The sequence below is a fragment of the Haliotis rufescens genome, unplaced genomic scaffold, assembly GCF_023055435.1.
Source record: "Haliotis rufescens isolate VD_foot unplaced genomic scaffold, xgHalRufe1.0.p SCAF_7, whole genome shotgun sequence".
NCBI classification, from domain to species: Eukaryota; Metazoa; Mollusca; class Gastropoda; order Lepetellida; family Haliotidae; genus Haliotis; species Haliotis rufescens.
The window spans coordinates 22,362,107-22,382,210 of NW_025964361.1; the positions used below are offsets into that span (position 1 = coordinate 22,362,107).

General features: G+C 45.6%; 1 protein-coding gene across 2 annotated transcripts in view; it reads left to right on the plus strand.

Moving 5' to 3' along the window:
- Positions 1–20,104, plus strand: part of LOC124139846 (gem-associated protein 5-like) — a 212,996-nt gene that overhangs the window by 5,341 nt on the left and 187,551 nt on the right. For both annotated transcript variants that reach the window (XR_007219116.1, XM_048388307.1), the window contains exons 5-12: positions 3,457–3,610; positions 5,093–5,189; positions 5,615–5,730; positions 12,556–12,641; positions 13,315–13,397; positions 15,671–15,795; positions 16,843–16,916; positions 19,488–19,681. Coding sequence is in view for 1 of the 2 variants with exons in the window: in XM_048388307.1 (XP_048244264.1) it covers positions 3,457–3,610; positions 5,093–5,189; positions 5,615–5,730; positions 12,556–12,641; positions 13,315–13,397; positions 15,671–15,795; positions 16,843–16,916; positions 19,488–19,681 (929 nt within the window). In the remaining variant the exon portion in view is untranslated. The remainder of the gene's footprint in view (positions 1–3,456; positions 3,611–5,092; positions 5,190–5,614; positions 5,731–12,555; positions 12,642–13,314; positions 13,398–15,670; positions 15,796–16,842; positions 16,917–19,487; positions 19,682–20,104) is intronic.

A 20,104-nucleotide genomic window follows, 5' to 3' on the forward strand; every position in this document is an offset into this window, starting at 1 on the left:
CCCCCTCTCCCACAGCCTTCTCCAAGAACCTGAGGGTCTCTCGGAAGCTGGTTCACAGCAAGATTGTAGACAAGGTAATATGATGCTGTCTTACTCCTCTGGGTCTACTACGTCTCAACAAGCCACGGCTTCTCCATATTCTACCAGTGTCTCAATCTCATTGAAATCAGATCTTAGTTCTCGCTGCCGCTTAACAAAGATCTGAGGACATCCCATAAGGGTTACGTCAGACCGACCTTTTGCGAAATCTGACCGACCAATGGAATTACTGACAAGAAGTCGACATTAGCCAATCAGAAGGCAGCTTTCTCTTGCTTTACGGCACTAATTTCAAATTGGTGACTACGCTTCGAAACATATTTTGACAAATTCTCGCTTAAAAATTTGAAACCTGAACAAAAGAACATTCTCGAATGGCTAATATATAGTCTAGATTGTATAGATTCAGTCGTTAAGTCCGTAACTATTGTGCGGAATACCCTGTTTTAAATTTTTCGAGGCTGCATGATTAGAAATCACGTTCCGACTGTCACTTTCATGATCTGGTAAGCGACGCTCTGATTGGTCGGATGAAAGGTTGTTCTGACATGACCCCTAATGGGATGTCCTCAGATCTTTGTTCAGCGGTAGCGAGAACTAAGATGTGATTTTAATGAGATTGCCAGTGTCTACCCCTCTAAGATCGGCCTTACCTGCCTCTCTTTTATCTACATTGATATCTGCTCCAAAGACGATAGTATTCCAATCGCCTTTGATCACACTAATGACTACGCCTATCTACACGTCGATGACCACCCCGGAGCTAGTGCCATCCTTGGCGCCTATGACCCAGAGATTAGCTTTCCACTTATAATGGTGAACAACTAACCCCGGCCACGTCACACATTCTACACAGAACTCGGAAACACCACTTGTCTGTCAACCACACGGTTCACAGGGGATTGTCCGTGTGTGGAGCTTGAACCTTCAACTCCATGTGGGTTTCCAGTTTACTGCACAGGGTGATTTATGTGTCACGTGTCAAGAACTCTCTGACTGTAAACATCTTCGACTGGAATAAGGTCAACTAATGTTATGGGAGCAGTGCAGTGTATTTGTACAGATTGGTTTGCATGCTTACTTGTAGGTAATGCTGCAACCACTTGATCTGCAGCCTGTACATCAATGTGGCTGAGTCACTAACTACAGTAGACATCCGATGCCAACACGCACAGTAATGAGAAATAATAATTTCAGACCAAAGTTGTCCATAAATTCAGCCTCATCTACTGCATGCAGCTTCGACCTCCCCTTCCCTTACATCGATGCCTCAGCGATCGGTTGAGGAGCGGGTTTATTTTGTCTACATGGGATTTGGCATTGGTTCTCCTAAAGTGGACGAGCTGAGGTGGACAACTCTTGCATTGACACCTTGGCTAATCAAACATTGACCTGTTTGCCACCAGCCAGAAATTTTAGGTCTGCACCTTCATATCTTTGGCACCGGACCCATAACCCTGGGCTGTTGATCCACAGTCCCCTGAGAAGGACTAAAAGTGTACGCTTTTCATCCTCATGTATTCCTTCCCGGGTCAACCCAGAGCCTCTCTCTGACTTTGATACCACGTTGATGGCCTGTGAGGGGCTGGTTCATGGATCTCAAGGAGCTGTCCACCATAGACCCCCTCGAACACCCAGATTGGCCCAAAACCTGCTGATCCACCCTCACAACAAACGGCCCCACCTGCCTCCAGACAGGTTACATCTCACGCCTGGTCCATCTACAAAGAGCTCTTAGCGCCAAGGGTCATTCGGCAAGGGCGGTGAAGACTATCACCTTGGTGCACAGTCCTTCTACCAGGTGCCTTTGTGCTGACAAGTGGCGCTCCTTTGAGAGTCTCTGCAAGGAGAAACACTAGAACCCAGCCTCTGCATCACCCCAATTCTGTGTGCAATCTTGACAGTTTTTGCGCCACAAGCGTCGCCTGAAGGGCAACACCATCACGACCTACCTTGTGGCCCTTAACTCCGTCTTGGCACTTTTAGAAGTTTGAAAGAGGACCAAGATTCCTGAACACCAAGCATTGTTAAGTTCCTTTTGTCTCGTAGACCAGAAGGCCAAGTTCAGACGCCCAGCTTTGCATCTGAATGTGGTACTTTTGAGCCACTTTGAGCCACTCAACTCAGCATCTTACAACAACCTCACCAAGACGATGGTCTTCGTCTTGGCTCTGGCAACAGCAGCATGTGTGAGTGAACTACATCACGGTGTAAGATTTGAGCGCAGAGCGCAGAGCGCATGGAGCCGTCTTGGGTTGTGCTCGGACTTCATAGCCAGGATTCAACTCCCAGGACAGCTGGACAGATCCTTCACTGTCCCGCCCTTATCTTTGATAGTTGGGGTTGAAGATGAACAGGAACTCCTACTCTATCCGGTGTGGGCGATGCGTTGCTTCATTCGACGCGCCAAGAATCGACGAGAATAACGTCGCCGATAACGTCAGTTCTAGACTTTAAACACCTTGATATCTATTACTGCAATGATAACTGGACATTACGCATACCTGACTCTCTCCTCCCCCAATGACAAGAATGGTCACTCGATGCTGGACATTGCTGTTGCTGCTTAGTTGGAGTCTATGGAGAGTTTATTGAAGATCACACCTGAAGGTATGCTCTCCTCCGTGCCGTCTGATGCACATGCATTAAGGAGTAATGCAGGATAAGTTAAAAAATCTAGTAAAATCCTAGATATTTTTTATATTTGTATATTTATCCTGCATTACTTCATCTAAAGTGGCCCAATTGTCGCAAAGCTGTCTCCCCATGATGTGTTCAGATGTTAGGATCTACCAGTAATGTGGTGATACGTGACGTCATCCCTTCCGTGGGAGCTGTGTGATGGGATTAGCCACACAACTAGTTGGAACAACTTTTTCTTAAGCAAGACCTCACACAGCTCTTCTTTCTTTTAAGAACAAGTAGTAGATGCATTAAGGAGGAATGCAGGATACATATATAAATAAAATAAAATATTTAGGATTTTACTAGTTTAATAATTTTAGTAAAATAATAGCAGACTTAATTTACTGCTAATATTTAGCCTTGAAATGCTTTGAAAAGGCCTTGAATTTCAGTTTTCCATATCTGTATGAACCTTGTCCTCACTACCTCCCAAGACCCATGGGGATGAGAGTTGGTCCTCTGCAACCACTTGGTTGAGTTTTCAGGCTTGTTGACTTGGTTGATAGTGTGTCATTATATCCCAATGGCGTGGACCATTGCTCTAATATCATATCACAAGTATGTCTGGACCAGTCTTCATTATCTCCAGGCAGTTGTCTTAAAGAAGGAATATTGCAAAGTGCAGCGTTAAACAACAAACAATACATTTTGTTCCAACCTTTTATATTTAAGTGACAATCCCCATACAGGGTAGATAATACTAGATATATAACAATGCATGACTTTCTCCAGTGGTGAGCTTGTGATGTGGGATCTGTCTCCGGTGGGCCACAAGAGGGAGATCTTCCAGGCAGGAGACAGTCGCATCCACTCACGCATCGTGTTCAACATCTGTGCAGGGGGAGAGGAGATGAACACACTGTTCACTGTGGGCATGGACAGAATGGTGAGTGGCCGGGGTGTTTGTGTACCAGGGACACTGGACACCCTTGCTTTACTCTACATACGATATACCGTATTCGACGTAATAAGCGCCCAGGGTATCTCAAAATTAGAAATAGGGGGCTCCTATTAGAATATAATTTTGAAAGTTGAAAGATTGTAAATTTTGTGGTTTATGTGGACAGCCTGAAATGATACAAAAGAAAAGTCTGTGCGTATTATACACGACAGATATATTTTCTAGAATTTAATTGCCCATAGTTAAGGGTGCATATAACACACAAGTGCGTATTATATACGAATAAATGAAGGGGTGCTAATTGGGATTGTTCACTAGCCAATATATTAACAAATATCGCCGTGGGCGCTTATTAGAGCGGGCGCATATTACGTCGAATACGGTACGTGATACAATTATGAGATTAGCATAAATGTTGATAGATGAATTGGTAGTTTCAGATTGATATTAAAGGAGGTATGTATCCCGATGGAAGATACCTTGAAAAAAGAGATTATTTCTTGTCCTGACACAAGACATTGCAATACGTACCCCGTCCTCACTCTGGGGCACCACCTGCCCTTGGGTACCACCAAGAGTTATCTGTCCCTGGTCCCTTCACTTCTCATCACACACGGTAATAGAGGTGACTTCTATATCCTTGGGTTTTGCAAATGTTGTCTCTATTGTCTGTATGACTGTTTCCACTTCAATACCCTTTTCATTTCATATCAACCCCGCGATATGACTGGAATACTGTTAAAAGCAGCGTTAAACCCAACTCACTCACTCATTTCATATTGTGTGGGAAATTTTCATTTGAAATCTTTAAGGACACATAGCGTATTAAAAATTGAAAAAGAAATTGTGCTTAAGATTATTTTTGTGATTCCATTTGCTATTGTAGGTTTGCTGGTGTCATGTGGTGCGTTTGGTTTCTGTGCTCTGTGGGGTGTTCGTACATGCCTATGTGTGTTATATATGTTGCAGAGCATGGCAGAAATGTCAATAATCTTGAATGCTGTGTTAAACCCAATTTCACCAGCGATCCTCAGAGCGTCATGTATTGGAAGCCGCACAGGTACTAGGACATAGAGCGTGGTCGTACATGTTACATGCCTTATCTATACGTAATCTGGGTGCTTACCAATAACATTAGTTGCAGATCCCACCGCCATATGTAGGACAAGCATTGCAGTGTGTTGTGTCAGGGTAAGAAATAATCTACATGAATTTCAATATTCATAGTATACTTATCCTGACACAACAAGACTCAGGCCCGCCCGTCCAACCACCCCTGTCTAATGTTCTAGCGAAGTGCTGATGAGAAGGGATCAGGGACAGATAACTCTGTTGGTAACCAAGGGCAACGGGCGCCCCAGAGGAGGAACATGCATGTTTGGGGTTCTGTGTTATAGGATCAAAGTCCAGAATTGTTACGATTTATTACATTTCAAAGGTGAGATAATTGTGTTGTTTTTCAAACAGATTGTTCTGTGGGACCTCGACCGTCAGTGTTCTGTGTACTCCATACCATCACTAGGGGGACATGTGTACAACATGGAGACGTCTCCACTTGATCCTGGTGAGGAGCAGGGTGTACATAAGTTTAAATAGATGGTGTACTTTAAAGTGTGTCACATGAGGTTTCTGCATCAGAATAAGTCTGCAGTACCCGGTGGAATAGATTGTTTAGATGAGGATCATAATATTTGATCCAGCTAATTGCATTGTTCTCAGATGACAGTGATTATTGCTTATGCTATCAACCACTGGTTTCTTTAACCCAGGGTCACTGTGATAAGACTGGAGTATTGCTGGCCATGGCATAGAGTAACATTTTTTTTCTATCTTAAGATCGATTGTGGGTAAATTATGCACAACAGACGTTATTTAGTGACTTGGATGTGTTAAATACTTTTCTTTTTGTGATACCCATAATTTGTGTTCCGTTTTTTTTTTTTAACCTTTAAACCTACAAAGCTGAAATTCCAGGTATATGTTGAACAGGACGAGTTGCTGTCGGTGTGGGGGACAACACCATCCGTGTTTGGAACACCAATAACAAGGTCAACCCTTTTGATATCAACACGTTGTGGCAGGGAATCAAGTCCAAGGTCACATCGGTAAGTACAGACACTTGATTGTGTGTAGATGTTTGTACTTAGGGGTGTACATCTTCACTCACACCATCAACAAGTGGTTGGTAGAATGAAGACTCACACAGTTGTCAGTGTACACAAGATTAAGGGTGCGCGGTATTACCGGTTTATCGGTAAATTGTGGTTCATTCTTTCCAAGATTCATATCACAATATCATGTTTTAATGCTCGGTATATCTTGTGATTTCAAATAGCGATTTTTATCATGTGTTGAATGTTATACACTTGCCAAATACATGTACATTCAAAATGCTTCTGTAATTCCAAAGTGCAAGTTCACATTCTGGAGTTCTTCTATGGCAGTGGTGTAACACCAAGTCACCACTGTCCCTGAGCGTGCGTCCTTCCGTATTTATTGAATGAGTAAACATTATGTTGTTCCAGCATCTTGTTTTGTTCCATTTGTGAACTTCAATCCCTGCATTGATGTTGCAAATTGCTTCTTAATTCAAAATTTTGAATTACCGGGTATACAATATATTGTGATACGTATCGCAATACGGCCTTGTGCATTGTAAAATATTGTGACACACTTTAAACATCAAATACCCATCCCTACACATGATGGAATTTGAGAATGATAGAAAAAACTCTTTAACGTGTCAATGGACAGATTTGGTTATATTGTTAAACAGACCACCATGAATTATCATAATGTGTCAAACAATAATAAATTTTTTAACCTATCCTGCATTACTCCGTATTGCATTTACTGCTATGTTTGACAGAGAGACGAACTGTGTGAGATCCAGCTGCTGAAGAAAGTTGTCCCAACCAGCCCAGGAGGCAGCGCCCTCTCACAGTCGGCACGTGACCCGGAAGTCATGACGTCACACAAAAAGACATAACTGCTTTGTCACCTCCACGGACGGACGTACTTTGTATCCCTTGTGGAAATTAAAGCTTATTATTTGTTTTTTATATTTTGCGTGTTTCTACATTCATTATATGCTGCTACATTGTTACCTGTTATGGGCCGTGACCTTAGGGTCTTCCCATCCGTAAATTGTAACGTTTATCGCTCGTCTGTGGCTCACGTCACAGTAATTTACGGGCGCAATGTTGTTCCCGCCATTTTGTTTTCTTTCCCGCCATTTTGGCCATTCACCACGTGGCCACGTAATGTCGTGTTCTGCGTTTTGAATTCTCTCTTTGGCTTGGGTAATACATTACATTTATGTATGTTGTTTTGGTGTGCTTAAAGCCTTGCCTTTTCGCTACCTCTCAGCGTAATTGTTTCTTCTCATAAACTTCAATATAATACGAAGTTTATGAGTTACATTATGTCTCCCGTACTCTGTGGTTTTGCCACATGGTTACGTGTTTGCTTAAGGCTTTGCCTTTTCGCTCCCTTTTAGCGTACTTGTTTATCTCATAAACTTTAATAAAATATACTGTTTTTGAGTTACTTTATGCTTCCCATACTTTGTGATTGGCCACACATTATGCTTCCCGCACTTTGTGGCTTTGCCACATAGTTATGTTTTGCTTAAATTCCAGATTTTCTGCCTCGCTGCACTTGTTTCCGCGGGAACAAATCTGGTCGGGGCCGCCCCTTTCTGCCGTGACTGTACTTTCACAAGGCAGTGCCGATGTTGCAGTCATTCGTCGCTGTGATCCTTCAGCTCATGCGAGTATCCAGGACACACCTCGCTCAACGTGCTCCTCGACCCCCACCTACGTTGACGGCAGCAGCGCTCAGCGGAGCTTCACGGCGGCTCCCAACGTAGAGTCTGCCTCCCATGGCACGACATACGACCGTTCACGGTCTCCTACTCCACTGGGGGCTCCAGCGCTCCCAACGTAGAGTCTGCCTACCATGGCACGACATACGACCGTTCACGGTCTCCTACTCCACCGGCGGCTCCAGCGCTCACAACGTAGAGTCTGCCTCCCCTGGCACGACATACGACCGTTCACGGTCTCCAACACCGTCAACGCTGATGTCTCCGGCGCCCCCGGCGCCCCCGGCGCCTCCGATGACTCGGCGCCTCTGATTACACGGCGCCTCCGGCGCCTCTGATTATCCGGCGCTCCCGGCGACTCTGATGACGCGGCGCTCCCGGCGACTCTGATGACCCGGCGCTCCCGGCGCCTCTTATGACGCGGCGCCTCTGATGACTCGGCGCCTCCGATGTCTCGGCGCTCCCGCCGCCTAAGATGACTCGGCGCCTCTGATGACGCGGCGCCTCCGGCGCCTCTGATTACACGGCGCCTCCGGCGCCTCTGATGACGCGGCGCCTCTGATGACTCGGCGCCTCCGATGTCTCGGCGCTCCCGGCGCCTCTGATGACTCGGCGCCTCTGATTACACGGCGCCTCCGGCGCCTCTGATGACTCGGCGCCTCCGATGTCTCGGCGCTCCCGGCGCCTCTGATGACGCGGCGCCTCCGATGTCTCGGCGCTCCCGGCGCCTCTGATGATTCGGCGCCTCCGGCGCTTCCGATGACTTGGCGCCTCTGATGACTCGGCGCCGCTGATGTCTCGGCGCTCAACAAGCTTCATGACTTGTTCATGACAAGCTGATGACTCGGCGCCTCCGATGACTCGGCGCCACCGGCGCCTCTGATGACTCGGTGCCGCTGATGTCTCGGCACCGCTGATGTCTCCGCGCTCCGGCGCCTCCGCATCCTCTGATGTCTTCGGCGCTCAACAAGCTTCAGATCAACAAGCTTTATCAAGCTCAGATCATCCGATCTTCTACTGCGGCTTAAGGGGCACCATCGGCAATCGCCTCCCCGGCGCCACTGCCCTCTTCTCTTGCTGCCGTCTCATAACTCGTCACACGGAGAAGCATGGTGAAACAACTGTCGCCGCTCCTTTCGCTACTCTCCCGTCGGTCTTCGGGATCGTGACTATCGTTCTACTTCCTGGGTGGAATCATTTCAACCAATAGACAGTTGGTCTGATTCAACTTGCCCACTGAGACGTTATCCATAATCCCGTCGTTTAAAGCGCTATGATTCCGGAGAGATGACCTGCGGGTTTCCATCGAAACAGAGCGTCATGTGAACAGCGTCTGTATCAGATTCGACGACGACATCCACTTACAAAGAGTTTACTTTGTCGACATCGCAGACATCAACGCTTTTCTACCCTACCCTAGCGCCAGCGTTCCTGAGAGAGACTCTTCCTCGGCGCTCCCCCGGTTTTCCACGACGCCCATGGGGTTCCGTGTTTTATCGCAAAACTCGGGTACACCACTTGATCGTCTCTCACACAGTTCATTGAGGATTGTCTGTGTGTGGAGTTTGCACCTCAGTTCCGACTCCAAGGCGGTTTTCTCGGCTACTGCGCAGAGTGATTTACATGTCACGTGTCAAGTACTCGGACTGTCAACAACTCCGACCGGATTTAGGTCAACTTACCATGGCAAGGGGTGCCATGTATTTCTACAGATTGGTTTCCATGTCTACCTGTACGCTTGGTGATACCACTCAACCAGGTGCCTGTCGCATTCCATCCATGCACGGATGTTGGAAACAATAGACCTCCTCTACCAACACGGCTGTCACGAGGAACCTTGTTTCATCAACCCTTCGCTATAAGAACGATAGCGCCTATAGGCGTTCAAGGGATGGAAAAGATCGCCTTCCTTCGTCCGGTTTGATCTTTTCGACTACGACACCTTCCTATCTTCCGCCTTGACTACCGGACACAGTGTCGATTTGATACTTAAAGTCCCTCGGCCGTCCCACTGACCCCTGTTGCATACCTGCCTCGTATCGTGTTGTCGTCCTCCATCGTCACCTCGATATAAGAACAGGAGTACTTATACGCCGCTTCAGGGATGAAAACGATCTCATTACTTCGTGCAATATTGCCTCGACTTCCTACTACCTGGTTACGTCGATGCCCTGGCGGTCGATTGTGAAGCTGGTTTACTTCGTCTACTTGAGGTTGGCTCGCAGGCGATCACACCTTTTTCCGAATCGTACCGACGGTACGCAATCGCAGACCCCTGTTGCTGACTACCTCCCCTGCCACCTTGTCAGTGGCTAGTGGCCCACGCCAGCCCACATTGTGACCACCTGTGATCCAGAGATCAACACCATTGGCACAGCAACAGCCTCGAGATAAATGCTTATCCAGGACGGCACTTGCTGACAGTGCATTCTCGGTCACGCCCTGTTGATCGTGTCCACTGACGACGTCACCGTAGTGTGGTGTTTGCGGACCCAGAGTTCTCGCCCCTCTCCCGGCGCCACAAACTCGACCGGCGCCCCCGAGAATCACCATCTTCGGCGTTCCAGGCGCCTCAAGCTCTCCGTCGCCTCACGCTCTCCGGCGCCTCGGGCCAGACTATGTGAAACGGTCGACACCCCAACCCTAGATCTGTTTGCCTCATATCTGAATGTGGCCAGCTGTCGTCTTCCATTCCACCTGTGCCGGATACGACCGCTGTGGCAGTCGAAGCCTTCCATCGTTCCTGAGAAGGATTACGCGCGTACGCTTTTCCGACTCCGGTTCTCCCTCCCACGGTTCTTCAGAGATCCAGGCCACTCGACCCCTGCCATTGACTTTGGTCTCGCCTTATTGGTCAGCCAGAAGTTGGGTTATCGACCTCCGAAACATAGCCAGAGACAACCCCTGGAACTTCCGGTGTGGTCCAACCTTCTGCTCCATCCACACGGTCTGTTAGAATGAGAAGCCACACCCTCATACCCGCATGTTATCGTCTGCACGCCTGACACACATGCAGAAAGCCAAGGGCTATTCGGCTAGAGCGACCAAGGCTATTGCTTCAGCCCACCGTCCATCTACAGGGGGACTGTATGCTGATAAATGATGCTTGTTCCAGGCATTTTGTTCTGACAAACACCAGGATCCGATGACAGCGTCACCGCAGATCCTGGATCAGTTCCTTCTGTACTTGTGTAGCACCCATCGGTTGAAGGGCTTACCACCCCCACATACCTGGTCGCCATCTACTCCGTTCTGGCCATCCCGGACGATCGGAGAAAGACGAAAATTCCCGACCTACGGGCCTGGCTGCGCTCGTTCAGTCTTGAAGACCTGAAGACCAAGTTCGGACCGCCTGCGTTGGATCTGAATGTGGTCTTCAACGCCCTTCGAACCACTCACCTCGTCTTCCTTCTACGACCTTAAGTAGAAGACGGGTGTTTCTACTGGTTTTGACTACTGCCGCTCGAGTCCATGTACAGCACGCCCTCGACGTCTCCCATGCCCGGTTCGAATGCGGTACCCAGGGCGCCGTTCATCATGGACCGTACTGGGACGTCAGCGTAAAGACTCAACTCCCAGGACAGCCTGATAGATCATTCCTTGTCCCCTCCCCCCTCGTCCAGTGTGGGTGCCGAGGATGAGGATGAGCGTCATTATGCCCAGTAAGGGCACTGAAGGTTATTCTACGATCTAAAGACTGCCGCAAGTCTAGGAAACACCTTTTTCTGCCGGTCTCCCCTTCGTCGCTGTCGTTGGTCAGCCGGAATACTTTTCCCTGTGGCTCCGGGTGGTCATCCTTAAAGCGTATGAGCCGCCGGATTGGACCCTCCCCCCAAAGGCTATTACCTGAAATAAAATGAGATCAGGGCGATCGTATTTACACTGGTTCTTCACGGTATACTGTTCCATCCCGTCATTCAGGGAAGCCTGTTCGTGGCGATCGGACACCGCCTTCACCAACCACTACTTCCGTGATGTAGCCTTGAAAGTTGTCGCCGGCGTTCACAGTTTTGGTCCCTGGTTGTAGCCCAACAGGTCATCTATCTCCGACGCCACTGATTCTCCGATTCCCTGAGCGGGGCCCGTCGACCTCTCTGGTGTTTATCACCCCAGACGAGACGGCTCTCTTGCGTTCCGCATTCGCTCTTAGGTCAGTTTTAGTTTTGGGTTACCCGACTCATTCTATTGCTGTCACCTATCCGGGTTTTACTTTTTGCATCAACTCTCGTTTCCTGACGACAGGAATGGTAGTAGATGTGGACACCGGCGCCGACGCCAACGCCGCTGCTTCTCTGGTACCTGAGCGGTGCCCGTCGACCTCACCGGTGTTCCTTGCCTCCAGCCTAGAGGGCTCTCCTGCGTTTCGCATTCGCTCTTGGGATTGGTCGTAGATTTTACCGCTGACGCCGCTGATTCTTCGATTCCCCGAGCGGGGCCCGTCGAACTCTCTGGTGTTTATCACCTCAGATTAGCTCTAGGTTCTACTGCGTTTCGCTTTCGCTCTTCGGTAAGTTATATATTTTGGCTACACGCCTCATTGTATTTCGGTTACCTATTCGGGCGTTTCGTTTTTGCATCGACTCTTGTTTCCTGAAGACAGGAATGGTCGTAGATGTTGTATGCGGTGCGGATTCATCGGACCTTGACGAGGGTTTAATATGGTTCACATCTGCAAGTATGCCCACCGGCCAAGCCGTCTGATAAAGATGCAATACGGAGTAATGCAGGATAAGTTAAAAAATTTAGTAAAATCTAAATATTTTTTACATTTGTATACTTATCCTGCATTACGAAGTCTAAGTGCCCTCCCTTTCGCTACGCTACCTCCCCACGATGTTTCAGATGTTATGTTTAAAGCAGTTATGTCTTTTTGTGTGACGTCATGACTTCCGGGTCACGTGCCGACTGTGAGAGGGCGCTGCCTCCTGGGCTGGTTGGGACAACTTTCTTCAGCAGCTGGATCTCACACAGTTCGTCTCTCTGTCAAACATAGCAGTAAATGCAATACGGAGTAATGCAGGATAAGTATACAAATGTAAAAAATATTTAGATTTTACTAAGCTTGTGCCTCATGAACATGTCCAGGTATGTTTCCGTCCCACAGCTGTGCTGGCATCCCACAAAGGAAGGGCAGCTTGCATTTGGCACCGACCACGGCAGTGTCGGCATCTATGACGTCATGACAAACAAGTAAGGACTGCGTCGCAGTGTGTCTGTTAGTGTACGCCTGTGCATGAGATGGCATGCTTGGCAAAGTAATGCATTATGAACATATCTATAAGATACATATACCGGTACATTGATGCTGTCAGAAATCACTACAATAATAGCGTAGTATGTTGGGGCACAGCCGAGTCAATAAAACTATTGCAGTTTGCCATGTAGAGTTAGGCCCCTTAGTTGGCCAGGATACTGTGATCTTGGTTTGAATCCCAGATTCGTGCAGATTATGATTTATGGTATATTAAAACCATACCGATGCCAATGGATTTCACAAAAGGGGTAAATCTCTCACAATCAGACCTATATCACTTTGGACTTCCCTCCCACATCCGATTGACATGCTGTGATATGACTGAATACTGTTCAAAGCATCATTTAAATAATTCACTCTCTCTTTGAGGTGCTCAAAGCATTTTGATCTGATCACGACATTGCAGCCATTTTAGTGAATGGCATTGATATCACTTTGGGTATTTGTTATTAATCTCTGAAAGTTTGAGTTTATAATCTTAGAATAGAATTGTTTGATTTCACTGGGTTTCACCTGAAATGTTTAACTTTGAACATTTGCACATTTCTTTACATAAATTCAGATGGTATGGATGTTTCATGTTTCTTTCATTTATTTGTATTTTTTCAGACATCCAAACGTATCTTCAACGTTTCATAGAAGAACTGTGTATGTGGTTGCCTTTGGCCCTGCCTCCAGATCTGCTGAAGCTGGTGAGTGTGTTCAGTAGCTGGTCTTCCAGGAGTGGGGAATCACCATGTCCTTGTTTGTAAAAACATTTGTGTATTGTGTGCATTTTACTTTTTTAATGGACCAAATTTCCAAATAAGCAATGGAAAATGTGACCGACAAGATATCGTGTTGACAGAGTTAAGAATGTAGTGAGCATTTACAAAGCTGACATCTGCTTGTCAAAAAGCCAATGCATCCTTCAGTTGATCGGGTGGCCAGACTTGCTTCCAGTTGCACATGATGTGACCTCCTATGGAGGATGTGTCAGATCTTCATTGAGATGAGATCGGGAGGCCAGACTTGCTTCCAGTTGCACATGATGTGACCTCCTATGGAGGGTGTGTCAGATGTTCATTGAGATGAGATCGGGTTGCCAGACTTGCTTCCAGTTGCACATGATGTGACCTCCTATGGAGGGTGTGTCAGATGTTCATTGAGATGAGATCGGGTGGCCAGACTTGCTTCCAGTTGCACATGATGTGACCTCCTATGGAGGGTGTGTCAAATCTTCATTGAGATGAGATCGGGTGGCCAGACTTGGTTCCAGTTGCACATGATGTGACCTCCTATGGAGGGTGTGTCAAATCTTCATTGAGATGAGATCGGGTGGCCAGACTTGGTTCCAGTGCACATGATGTGACCTCCTATGGAGGGTGTGTCAAATCTTCATTGAGATGAGATCGGGTGGCCAGACTTGCTTCCAGTTGCACATGATGTGACTCCCTATGGAGGATGTGTCAGATCTTCATTGAGATGAGATCGGGTGGTCAGACTTGCTTCCAGTTGCACATGATGTGACTTCCTATTGAGAGTGTGTCAGATCTTCATTGAGATGAGATCGGGTTGCCAGACTTGCTTCCAGTTGCACATGATGTGACCTCCTATGGAGGGTGTGTCAAATCTTTATTGAGATGAGATCGGGTGGCCAGACTTGGTTCCAGTTGCACATGATGTGACCTCCTATGGAGGGTGTGTCAGATCTTCATTGAGATGAGATTTGGTGGCCAGACTTGCTTCCAGTTGCACATGATGTGACCTCCTATTGAGAGTGTGTCAGATCTTCATTGAGATGAGATCGGGTGGCCAGACTTGCTTCCAGTTGCACATGATGTGACCTCCTATGGAGGGTGTGTCAAATCTTTATTGAGATGAGATCGGGTGGTCAGACTTGCTTCCAGTTGCACATGATGTGACCTCCTATGGAGGGTGTGTCAGATCTTCATTGAGATGAGATCGGGTGGTCAGACTTGGTTCCAGTTGCACATGATGTGACCTCCTATGGAGGGTGTGTCAAATCTTCATTGAGATGAGATCGGGTGGCCAGACTTGGTTCCAGTGCACATGATGTGACTTTCTATGGAGGGTGTGTCAGATCTTCATTGAGATGAGATCGGGTGGTCAGGCTTGGTGACTGGGTTGATTGTATGAAATTGCTCTTTCACAGAGTAGGACATTGTTCATAATATGGGCTGGGACGATACACTAACTGTGCAATCCAATACCTACCATGATACCTGGCTCATGTCCCGTTATGTATCATGATACATGCTCATGCTCTTATCTGTGGTGTGAATGCCATAGAAGGGTGGGTAACAACCTGGTACACTGACGATTTACAGTTGGCAGTGTCAGGTATGGCACAAAAGATGCAAGTATTTATGTTTTCACTGCTAATTAGTGCTTGGTGTAACAGTTATGAAATCAAACATGTAAGGTAAGAATCAATACATTTACTCAGTGTGCCACTGTGATCAATACAGGTATCGAGATGTAAAAAATCGATGCTTCAGTGTATCGTCCCACTACTGTTCACATTTTTAGCTTATCCTGCATAACTCTTCAATGCATTTACTGCTTGTTCCTGACAGAGAAACAGCTTTGTGAGATCTTGCTGAAGAAGAAGTTGTTCCAACTAGTTGTACGGCTAACCCATCACACAGCTGAACTTCTTCTTCAGCAAGACCTCACACAGTCAAACCATATTCATTCACTCACTCACTCACTGAATGGAGTAAATGGGTGAACCAAATTTGACGTGGACTGTCTGAACATTGATTGTATTTCTTATCAGAACAGAAATTACATATTAATATTACATACATGTTTAAGTATATTAGTTTGAGTAACTCCAACATCCAAACTCGTTTGTGTCCAATGAGAGACCAGTGGCTATTATTTGTGTTCATTCTTAATGTTTCTAAGTGTAGTACACAGTATTTTGCATCCTGTTGGACCTTGGTTTGTATGTCCTCAGGTGAGTCATCCTCCCTCAGCCTGTACAGTGTGGGGGACTCGATGGTGCTGGAACACAGGCCTCATGCATTCAACAAGGATGCTGTGGACATCAACCAACTCATTGAACAAGTCAACGGCAAAAGGGTGATTATTAAAATTTGCCACGAAACTCATAGGAATACATTGAATTTAGGTAACCTTGAGTATCAGGTTATTGTGTGTTGGTGTATTTTGCTGTAGAGGTGGGCCAAGATTCTGTATTCAAGGGTTGGGGCACAGGTGGCCCAGTCATTTGAGGCATCTTTGTGCAGATGTAAGACTGTTAGGCATATGTACCAGAAACCTATGATCAGAGGTTTGAATTCTATTTTGGCCTGATTATGTTTCTAGGTTTGTCACCATCATATATACCTGAACCTATGGGTTTCTCCAAAGTGGAAACATCATAAGACCTGTATCGCTTTGTGCTTTCCTCCCACATAATGTTGACATGCTGGGATATAACTGAAATACAGTTCAAAGCAGGGTTGAACCCAACTCACTGACTTGCTGTGTTTGACCCATGAAGATCCAGGGTAGAATAGGTCTTCAGCAAGCCATGCTTTCCGTAAAAGGCGACTATGCTTGTCGTAAGAAGCGACTAACGGGATCGGGTGTTCAGACTTGCTGATTTGATTGATGCATGTCATCATCTCCCAATTGCGTGGATCGATGCTAATGATGTTAATCCCTGGATTGTCTGGTCCAGACTAGAATATTTTTCAGACTGCCATCATATAGCTGGAATATTGCTGAGTGCAGCACTAAACTGAAAACAAACAAACAAGCAAACTTGCTGTATTCGAGGGACTAGGGACTCGAGTCTTCCAAGCAAGGAGTCTCCATCATGGTTCTTCATCATCAACAAATAAACAACAAGTTTAATTTGTCATAAATATACAAAATCAGTGAAGTGAACTGATAGGATTTCCATTCACCTTTCAGATGTTAAACAGCCAAACATGTTATTAATGAACCACACTAGGCCCAAAGGTCTGCGGAGAAATCATTTTGTATCATTAAAATATTTTTGCTCGCCACCTCGATGGCTGTGGTTCACCTTGATCACTATGCAGGCACAATGTGTCAGGGTTATGAAGACATGGATTATGTATTGTGACTGTAATTCTGAGAGTTTGTTCATTGTTTCAGAGTCACAGCCAGGGTAGAACAGACATCTGCTGGAAGCCAGACAACTCAGTTGTGGCCATAGCCAGTGATGATGGGTCAGTATGGCTTGAGCAGACACACAGGGTTGCTGTAGAGCTAGGATTGGTTGGGGTTGGAAAATGGGAGGGTCATTTTATCAAGTTACTTTGTAAATAGGTAAAAATTACATGTACCTGAGTTTCAAATATTTGTATTTCCTTCATATTTCAATATAAGACATTATAATGTTGTTGGCAAAGATTTCTCAAAAGAGAAAAAACTGTCAATCTGGTGTTAGTCTCTGTTGCAGTGTTGTGTTGGTCTGAGGGTTAGGAATCTGAGAATGGTTGGAAATGTACACATTTCAGTGTCAGTCAAACTCATGTGTATACTGACATCCCTGTGTTACATACGACCCTCATTGTGGGCTGATGTGATTACAAACTGATAGGCTATGGTTTGTTTCTGTTTGCTGAGTGCAATGGTAAACAACAGACGCTTCCAGCTAGATGATGGCGACCTGTAAACCAGACAATTTGTGCTATGGTGACACACAATCAACCAAATTACACAGTCTAACCATCTGTTCTACATCCATTTAATAACCTCTTACAACCAGTTCAGGTTGCTGGCATTTATTCTAACCAGAATCCACAAGGATGGTAAGCTATGACCTCATACTTACAGAATCCACAAGGGGAGGTAGACTTTATACTTACAGAATCCACAAGGATGGTAAGCTATGACTTCATACTTACAGAATCCACAAGGATCCACAAGGATGGTAAGCTATGACTTCATACTTACAGAATCCACAAGGATGGGAAGCTATGACCTCATACTTACAGAATCCACAAGGATGGTAAGCTATGACTTCATACTTACAGAATCCACAAGGATGGTAAGCTATGACTTCATACTTACAGAATCCACAAGGGTGTAAAGCTATGACTTCATACTTACAGAATCCACAAGGATGGTAAGCTATGACTTCATACTTACAGAATCCACAAGGGTGTAAAGCTATGACTTCATACTTACAGAATCCACAAGGATGGTAAGCTATGACTTCATACTTACAGAATCCACAAGGGTGGTAAGCTATGACTTCATACTTACAGAATCCACAAGGGTGGTAAGCTATGACTTCATACTTACAGAATCCACAAGAATGGTAAGCTATGATGTCATACTTACAGAATCCACAAGGATGGTAAGCTATGACTTCATACTTACAGAATCCACAAGGATGGTAAGCTATGACTTCATACTTACAGAATCCACCAGGATGTAAAGCTATGACTTCATACTTACAGAATCCACAAGGATGGTAAGCTATGACTTCATACTTAAAGAATCCACAAGGATCCACAAGGATGGTAAGCTATGACTTCATACTTACAGAATCCACAAGGATGGTAAGCTATGACCTCATACTTACAGAATCCACAAGGGTGGTAAGCTATGACTTCATACTTAAAGAATCCACAAGGGTGGTAAGCTATGACTTAATACTTACAGAATCCACAAGAATGGTAAGCTATGATGTCATACTTACAGAATCCACAAGGATGGTAAGCTATGACTTCATACTTACAGAATCCACAAGGATGGTAAGCTATGACTTCATACTTACAGAATCCACAAGGGGAGGTAGACTTCATACTTACAGAATCCACAAGGATGGTAAGCTATGACTTCATACTTACAGAATCCACAAGGATCCACAAGGATGGTAAGCTATGACTTCATACTTACAGAATCCACAAGGATGGTAAGCTATGACCTCATACTTACAGAATCCACAAGGGGAGGTAGACTTCATACTTACAGAATCCACAAGGATGGTAAGCTATGACTTCATACTTACAGAATCCACAAGGATGGTAAGCTATGACTTCATACTTACAGAATCCACAAGGGGAGGTAGACTTCATACTTACAGAATCCACAAGGATGGTAAGCTATGACTTCATACTTACAGAATCCACAAGGATGTAAAGCTATGACCTCATACTTACAGAATCCACAAGGATGGTAAGCTATGACTTCATACTTACAGAATCCACAAGGATCCACAAGGATGGTAAGCTATGACTTCATACTTACAGAATCCACAAGGGTGGTAAGCTATGACTTCATACTTACAGAATCCACAAGGATGGTAAGCTATGACATCTTACTTACAGAATCCACAAGGATGTAAAGCTATGACCTCATACTTACAGAATCCACAAGGATGGTAAGCTATGACTTCATACGTACAGAATCCACAAGGATCCACAAGGATGGTGAGCTATGACTTCATACTTACAGAATCCACAAGGATGTAAAGCTATGACCTCATACTTACAGAATCCAGAAGGATGGTAAGCTATGACTTCATACGTACAGAATCCACAAGGATCCACAAGGATGGTGAGCTATGACTTCATACTTACAGAATCCACAAGGATGTAAAGCTATGACTTCATACTTACAGAATCCACAAGGATGGTAAGCTATGACTTCATACTTACAGAATCCACAAGGGGAGGTAGACTTCATACTTACAGAATCCACAAGGGGAGGTAGACTTCATACTTACAGAATTGATTCACAGATGAGCTCTGTTTCATTCCTTCACACTGGTTATGTTGTGCCTGCAGTTCTGTGGAGATCTGTCAGTCAGGGACATTCAAGCTGCTGTGTGTGGTCCAAGTGCACCGCAAGCTTATCAACTGTCTGAAGTGGCACCCCCAGTTCACAGCGGACAAGCCCCTGGGCTCCGACTGTCGACACTGGCTAGCATCAGGTGCCAGCGATGCCCTCGTCAACGTTGTTGACCTGTCCAGTACATTAGGTGAGCACATAGAGTTGACTTCACATTAACCTACATTCATCTTTCAGTTTCCATATAATTATGAACATAGTTTGTAGTTACCAGTGGTCACAATTCCTTGGCTTTCAATAATAGGAACAGCCAACAGCCTTTTCGATGTTCAATGTTTATGTATTGTTTTCTTTTATAGTTGCAATGATTTTGTATGTCAAATTATGATGAAGGACAGCCAATATTAGTGACAATATTCTTTAATAAGTTCCATAATTTTTTTCTCCAAATTTGGGTCATTTTATGACCATTATTCAAACTTGTCCTTACATATACCTATATTTTTGGGGCCTCATGCAGCTTGACCTCTGTGTTGACCCCTGTCAGACTAGGCTCCCAGCACCTCATGCTTGTTGAAAGAGCTTACTGCTGGGTATTATTATGTAGCTGGAA